Raw genomic sequence first — 8,081 nt, forward strand, 5'->3', positions numbered from 1 at the left:
CTTGTCAGCCCACAGCTCCAACAATTTGTTCAGTACCACTTCCCTGGTGATTGTAATTTTCTTGCGTTCCTCCCTTCCTTTCATTTCCTGACTTACAGCTAATTTTGGGATGTTACTTGTATCCTCTATAGTGAAGATCAATGCAAAATACCTGTTCAATTCCTCTGCCATCTCCTTATTATCCATTATTAATTCCCCAGACTCACTTTCTATAGGACCAACGCTTACTTTGTTAACTTTTCTGTTTTGAATATCTATAGAAACTCTTAGTATCTGTCTTTATATTTCTAGCTACTTTCTCTTGTACTCTAATTTCACCTTATTAATCTTTTAGTCATTCTTTGCTGCTTTTTATATTCTGTTCAAATCTTCTGACCTGCCACCCATCTTTGCATAGAAATATGATTTTTCTTTAAGTTTGATACTATCTTTAACTATTTTAGTTAACCACAGATGGCTGGTCCTCCCCTTGGAATTCATCTATTGTGTATATTCTGAAATATCGCCTTAAATGTCTGCCACTACATCTCTATTGACCTATCCCTTACCCGAATTTGCCAGTTCACTTTAGTCATCTCTGCTTTCATGCCCTCATAATTGCCCTTATTTAAGCTTAAAATACTAGTCTTGGACCCACTCTTCTCTCCCTCAAACTGAATGTAAAATTCAATATTATGATCGCTGCTATCTAGGAACACCTTAACTATGAGGTCATTAATAAATCCTATGTTGTTGCACAATACCAGGTCTAGTATAACCCGCTCTCTGGTTGGCTGCAGAACATATTGTTCCAAGAAATAGTCCCGAAAACATTCTCTGTACTCATCTAGGCTACCTCTGCCCATTTGATTTTCCAGTCTATATGTAGATGAAAATCCCCCATGATTATTGCTGTGCCTTTCTAACAATCTCCCATTATTTCTTCCTATATACCCCATCCTACAGTGTGATTAATGTTAGGTGGCCTGTACACCACTCACACAAGTGACTTCTTGCCTTTATTATTTCTCATCTCTACCCAAACTGCTTCTACATCCTGGTTTCCTGAGCTTAGGTCATCCATGTCTTGCACTAATACCATTAATTAACAAAGCCACCCCTTCCAACTCTTCAGAGCTTCCTGTCCTTCCTAAATGCCATGTACCCTTCAAGATTCAGGTCATCCCGTAGCCATGTCTCTGTAATGGCTATCAGATCGTACTTATTTATTTCTATTTGTGCTCTCAGTGTATCTGTTTTGCTTCGAATGCTGCATGCATTCAGATACAGAGTCTATAGTTTTGTCCTATTATTTTTGTAACCTCTAGCCTTATCTATTGATTTACTCTTTGATTTGTACACTCTGTCCCTTCCTGTCCTCTCCTTTAAATCTGCCTTCACCAGTCGCCTCAAAAAACCCTTGACCCCACCTTCCTTGCAAACTACCACCCTCTCCAATCTCCCTTTCCTCTCCAAAGTCCTTGGATGTGTTGTCACCTCCCAAATCCATGCCCATCTTTCCCAGAACTCCACATTTGAATTGCTCCAATCAGGTTTCTGCCCTGGCACAGTACTGAAACTGCTCTTATCAAAGTCACCTGGTTCTATTCTTACCTATCTAATCATACCCAGAGAGTCACTTGCAATGGTTTCTCTTCCTGCTCCCGCACCATTACCTCGGGTGTATCCCAAGGAACTATCCTTGCCCCCGCACCCCCCCACCCCCATTTCTCTATTTCTCATTCACATGCTGGCCTTCCACGACATCATCTGAAAGCACAGCATTACCTTTCACGTGGAGGCTGATGACACCCAACTCTACCTCACCACCACCTCTCTCGACTCCTTATCTGACATTCAGTACTGGATGAGCATAAATGTCCTTCAATTAAATATTAGGAAGACTGAAGCTATCATTTTTGGTCCCCGCTCCAAACTCTTTTTCCTAGCTACTGACTCCATCCCTCTCCCTGGCAACAGTCTGAAACTAAATCTTGGTGTCATATTTGACCCAGAAATGAGCTATCAACTACATATTTGCACCAAGACAACCTACGTCCACCTCTATCATCCAACTTCGCCCATGTCTCAGCTGATCCACTGCCGAAACCCTCATTCATGCCTTCGTTACCTCTAGACTTTACTATTCCAACACACTCCTGGCTGGTCTCCAACATTCTACTCTCCGCAAACCTGAGATCACCCGAAACTCTGCTGTCCCGCGTCTTAATACGCACTAAGTCCCGTTCACCTATCACCCCTGTACTTGCTGACCTACATTGGCTCCCAGCTAAGTAACATTTCGATTTTAAATTCTCATCCTTGCTTTCAAATCCCTCCATGGCCTTACCGCTCCCCATCTCTAACCTTCTCCAGCCTCACAACCCTCAGGTATCTGCGCTCAACTAATTCTGGCCTCGAGCATCCCCAATTTTAATTCCTCCACCATTTGATACCCATGCCTTCAGTTGCCCAGGCCCTACACGCAAATTCTCTCCCTACACTTCTCTGCCTCATTCTCCGCCTTTATGGCTCTCTTCAAAACCTAGCTCTTTGACCAAGCTTTAGTCAACTGATCTAATATCTCATGTGACTTGATTTCATAGGTTGTTTTCATAATGCTCGTGAAGCACCTTGGGATTTTACTAAAGTCGCTTTATAAGTACAAATTGTTGTTGTAATCTTCTTGCAGTCATGTACCTAAACACTAAGCAGTTACCAGCCATCCCTCTCCAATAGTGCCATTGGGACTCACCGTGAAACAGTCGCGTGTAAAGTCACATCCAGCAATTCTTGTGACAACACTTTTGAGCACTGATGTATAGATAAATCATTACACCAGTTCTTGTATTTCAACTGGTACAACTTGGATATTAGCTCAAATCTTATTAAAAGTGTTTTACTCAAAACAGTAAATTAAATTATTTTAATACCTGATGGAAATCTTTGCCGCTACTTTTACCATCGCCACTGAAATCTACGTGCGAGAATAGACAGCGTAATAAATGTCTGTCTGCCTCGGGGCCGTGTCGGTTCACAATCTGTAATAGACAAGAACACACTGATAATTTCTGTCCAAACTTAACTACTCGGTTTTCAAGTTTTTGAAAGCATAGTCTATTCACAATACAGATTTCTCAAAAGAGTGGTTCTGCACAGTTAGCAACCTATAGAGACTCTTTTATTGGTTAGGCAGTGGGTGTATGCAGTGCAACTTGTGGCACTTTTCAAATCAGAACTAGAAGCATCCTGGTCTCAGGATCATAATGGGCGCCAAAAACTGCCGGGCGTGAAGATTCCCACTCTTGACCGCTTTGTGGTGGAAGTGTATATGTAAATAGAATCAGCTTCAGTGACAATACCACCTCAGCCTAAGCCTAACATGTCCAGTTTGTAAATGAACAGACACTGAAGACACAAGACCAGAGGCATAACAGCACCAAATAGAACCCTACCATAGTATGTCACCACCTCTTTCAGGAAAGGTAATGGTGGGGGAGGGGGGAGGAGGGAAGAGCAGAGAGTACAAAAATCTCTGTTAAGCCATTGCAAAGCTCAATATGTCATTGAATCAGAAGCTACACATCACTGGAATAGCTTATATTTTGGTGAATTCAGGCTCCCAGTTAGCACAATGGTGATTAACAGATTCAGAAAGCCAATCATAATCCCAACTAGGGACGTTGTTTTGGAACAGAAGAGTTTCCCATGACTGCTTCTGATAATATAGTAGTTTTATACATTGACCAACAAGGAACTCTTTAAAAAGTAACACACAAAGTTATGGCCTTTTTCAAATGTTACTGGAAATAAAACACCCCCATAACAGGTTTTAAAAGAACTTCTAATTAATCATCTCACTACACGGGAGTTATCCTCCTTATTGGGTTGTCATTTTGAAGTACAATTAGAGAAAAGTGAAGTTTCTTCACTTACTTCCAGCTCAAAGCATGAACCTCTCCTCTAATGAGGAATGAACAGGGATGGTTGAGTCCCAGAGCCAATAAAATGCAAGGTTCTAGCACCCAAATAAAAAGAAACTTCAATATTGTTCTTCAGCCAGTGGCGCAGTGGTTAGCACTGCAGCCTCACAGCTCCAGCGATCCAGGTTCGGTTCTGGGTACTGCCTGTGCAGAGTTTGCAAGTTCTCCCTGTGACCGCGTGGGTTTCCGCCAGGTGCTCCGGTTTCCTTCCACAGCCAAAGACTTGCAGGTTGATAGGTAAATTGGCCATTGTAAATTGCCCCTGGTATAGGTAGATGGTAGGAGAATTGAGGGAAGGTGAGGATGTGGTAGGGAATATGAGATTAATGTAGGATTAGTATAAATGGGTGGTGGTCGGTCAGCACAGACTCGGTGGGCCAAAGGGCCTGTTTCAGTGCTGTATCTCTCTATGACTCTAAATCCCAAGCACAGATCTGATGAAGCTACATCAATGCAAACCCACTGGGATTTTTCTTTTTTAAAGACCAGCACCAAAGGCCCATTTTTCACAGGGTGCTCTTGGCTACCTCCAGCATCAGCAGCCTTTCTATAGTGAGATCACACAAAGTTTCCAATATCTTCACAGCGGCATCACATTACTGTCACTACTCCATATATGCACGCTGGCTGAAACGTCATGGCCAGAACATTGCACCCCGACAGTGAGGCTAGCTTACACACTGACTGCAAATTACAAAGTAAATGCAGAACAGGCCGGTTCGCTTGCTCGAGACCAAAACTGTAACATACCACCACTCAGAAGATAACTCCAATCAAATGGCCAGCCCACAGTGTTTTTAAAATATTTAAGTACCTGGTGGGACTTTTCTACACATAGTGAGATAGTCAACGATGGGCCTTTTCCTAGAGTGTTCCTTAAGTTGCAACATTAAAAAAGACAATCACTAGTTGAAACCATCAAGTTTGATGACAAAATCAAAGCTATTACCTTCAAGCATACACATTTTATCTCCCTGCATCATCCCCATGCTGCTTGTACTTCTGTAAAAATTAGTTACGCTATAAGAAAGTAAGAAATAGGAGGTGTAGCCCAAATGGCCCATCAAGCCTGCTCCGTCACTCAATATGATCATGATTGATCTTGGACTATCTAAATGTCTATGATTTCAGGGTTTAAAAATGCTGTTCAAATATGCACACAATATTTATGTTTCCCATATAGTTGCGAGTGTACACATATGGTCCCGCTCACCAAACAAATGAGAAACAGACACAAGAACTCACAAATAGCAATATTAGCAGCATGACTGCTAACAGACCACAGCAATACATTTTTTAAGCAGTTTTCCGGTTCTCAGTTGAAATGCGAGAGATTGACAATTTCCTGAATTAAATAATGTTAAAATGTTAACTGCAAAGCTGCATCCAAAAACGACCTTCCACAAAATTTTCTTCGATACTTTGAATTTTCCCTTCATGTGCATTCACAAGCAAAGAAGCAGTAAATTGGTAGGGCAGACATATTATCCTGAACATGCTTAGAATACAATGCTCCGTTATTTGCAGCTACTGTAGTAAAACAGAAACTGTCCATCACATCTAATCTAGTTTTAATCAAGTAGAATTTTATCTTTATGCTTATTCTCCATCTGCGGGAAGGAAAAACTATGGGAAGCAGTTAACTCTCCATTTTAAATTACACCTTCCCTGAGCAATTTTATACCCCATCTACAGTATACAATTGCCACAAAAGCCCACATGCATAATGTTCCCGAGCTGGGGAACACCACTTCACAGGACAGTTTTGTCTTTGCCTCTAGCAAGAAAGATAAATGACAACGATCAGCGTCACCCGACATGGAGGATCCCTTTTTGGCCCGGCAACAGGTGGGCTTAAATCTCAGTAGATCCATATAGGCTACCCTTGCTTGGTTCCATTCTCATCATGAGAGAATCATCTATAATTGCTTCTTTCCACAACCACACCGTAATCTCTCAAGTCCCCCAAGGTCATATCCATGGCCCCCTCCTATTGCTCATCTACATGCTGCCCCTCGGTGACAGCTGAAAACAAGTTAGATTCCACACGTTTGCTGACAACACCCAGCTCTACCTCACCACAACTCGACCACTCTACAGCCCGATTCGTCACACTGCTTATCCAATATCCAGCACTGTAGAGCATAAAAATTTCCTCTAGTGTCTTCGGTTCCCACCACAAATTATGTTCCCCAGCCACTGGCTCCAACATTCGCTCCACCTCTGCCTGAGGCTGAACCAGACCATACACAACCTTAGTGTCATGTCTGACGCCGAGATGAGCTTATGACATATCTTCTCCATCACCAAGACCACTTACCCCCACTTTCAATGATAGAGGGGTAGAGGAGTTCAGGGAATGAATGTTACACGGGGGAAATAAGTGGCCTTGATGATGGAGCAGACATATCGTAAGAAGCTCAACTCAGCGTCAAACAATACTAAATGGGAATGGTCTGGTTCAGCTTCAGACAGCCTTAGGGAGAATGACGGGGAGAGGTTCCTTAAAACCTATCTCTTGGATCAAGTTTTTGGTCATCTGTCTTACCATCTCATGTGGCTTAGTGTCAACTTTTGTTTGGTAACATTCCAGGGAATGTTTTACAAGTTAATGACAGGGATGGATGAAAATACATACACAGAAGCTACAACATGGAAACAGATTATTTGGCCAACCACACCATGTTGTTGTTTACCCCCCTCACAAGCAAATAGTTCTAATCATATTTACCCACTACGTTCCCATATTTCTTCCATCCCGACTGAAGAGCGTGAGAAGTGGGAAACAGTGTACTACTAGTCCATTCCAACAAAAAAAAAGTCATTTGTTCCTCCATAAACAGATCTGACGTTACTATTTAATAAGTAGCATTCCCTTCTTAGAAAAAGAATGACATTTTTCCATTTCCAATTTTCCCCGTTTTCCTAACCATCTTTCACCCTTCTCTCCTGAAGCTGTTACAGGAGTCTCTGCTGGGGTACATTTTGACAGGTGGCAACAGTCCTCCAATACCAAATGCCTGTTATTCATGTATAAGCTGTATTAGGTTATCAAATTATGGAAGATATCACAGATCCTGTCCTCAAATCGACAAGCATGCACATATTTCCAGTAAAAGCCACTGGCTAGCGATAAATGGAACCCTGAAGTATTTCCCACCCCTAAGCAAGAGTCCCAAAATCAAATGTAGTTTCACCTGCCACTGTGCCAAACATGATCAGCTAACTTAACAGACCAGGGATCAAACCTTTATGGTTTGTATAGGTCAAGTCACTCATCAGTTTTTTAAAAAAAAGAAAACTGAAAGGATTACCACATCTGCACAGCCACTTTATCAAGGCAGCTGGACAGTCAATCAAATGAACATTGATTATATTGTTCCTCCATAGATCTAACTGGGACAGAAGGGGAACAAAGTGCTCCGCTCCCCTTTCCTCTTGGATGAAAATAATTGGAATTTGCAGCCAGCTCTCCTAGTTTTGAATTCAACCCTTAGTGCTCCAGCCGAAAAGGTATAGCTTTAAAAATTGGCCACTTTAAAAAAAAATGAAGGGGTTTCCCAATTGTGCAGCGGTCAATACTTCACAGTGTGGTATCCAGTTACACAGGCCAGTTCAACTCCTAGGACTATGCCAAGTTAGCCAATCCTCACTGGGGGAGGTTACAACTAGACTCAGTGCCCCTGGCTTTGGAGAGAAGGCAGAGAGGAGGGGTTACCGGCCACAGTCTTCACTTCTAATTATAAAGCAACTTACCAACTGGAAATATGTACAAATGACAAAGGAACTAAATTAAGTTCTGTCAAAAGCACAATGGTTCTGCAGTATTTGATTTAATCATTTATCTAGCTAACTATACATATGGAAAGGAACAGAAGACAACGAACAGCAAGTGATGAGAGATCAGACAGATTATACGACAGGAAAACAAGAGAAACTTAGCAAAGACCATGAAAGCATACCAATACAACTACAACCCAACTGTAGCAGCGATGAGAATAAAGCTCATGTTCAACAAGAGCATGACTGTGTTAAGGGTCAAACCCCATAAGCAGAAAGCAAAAAATGTGCTGTGTGTAAGTTAGCTTGCTGCAAGAGAAGCAATGGAGATTGCTGGAA

At 41.9% G+C, this 8,081-nt stretch overlaps 1 protein-coding gene across 1 annotated transcript in view; it reads right to left on the minus strand.

Annotated features, from left to right (window-relative positions):
- The window catches only part of cnot1 (CCR4-NOT transcription complex, subunit 1), a 198,867-nt gene extending 195,430 nt beyond the window's left edge, over positions 1-3,437 (minus strand). The window contains exons 1-2 of the mRNA XM_068048909.1: positions 3,420-3,437; positions 2,913-3,020 (exon numbers count right to left, since the gene is read on the minus strand). Coding sequence (XP_067905010.1) covers positions 2,913-3,020; positions 3,420-3,437 — 126 coding nt within the window. The remainder of the gene's footprint in view (positions 1-2,912; positions 3,021-3,419) is intronic.
- Positions 3,438-8,081: the final 4,644 nt, after the last annotated feature.

This window comes from Heterodontus francisci, chromosome 17, assembly GCF_036365525.1.
Source record: "Heterodontus francisci isolate sHetFra1 chromosome 17, sHetFra1.hap1, whole genome shotgun sequence".
Taxonomy (NCBI): Eukaryota; Metazoa; Chordata; class Chondrichthyes; order Heterodontiformes; family Heterodontidae; genus Heterodontus; species Heterodontus francisci.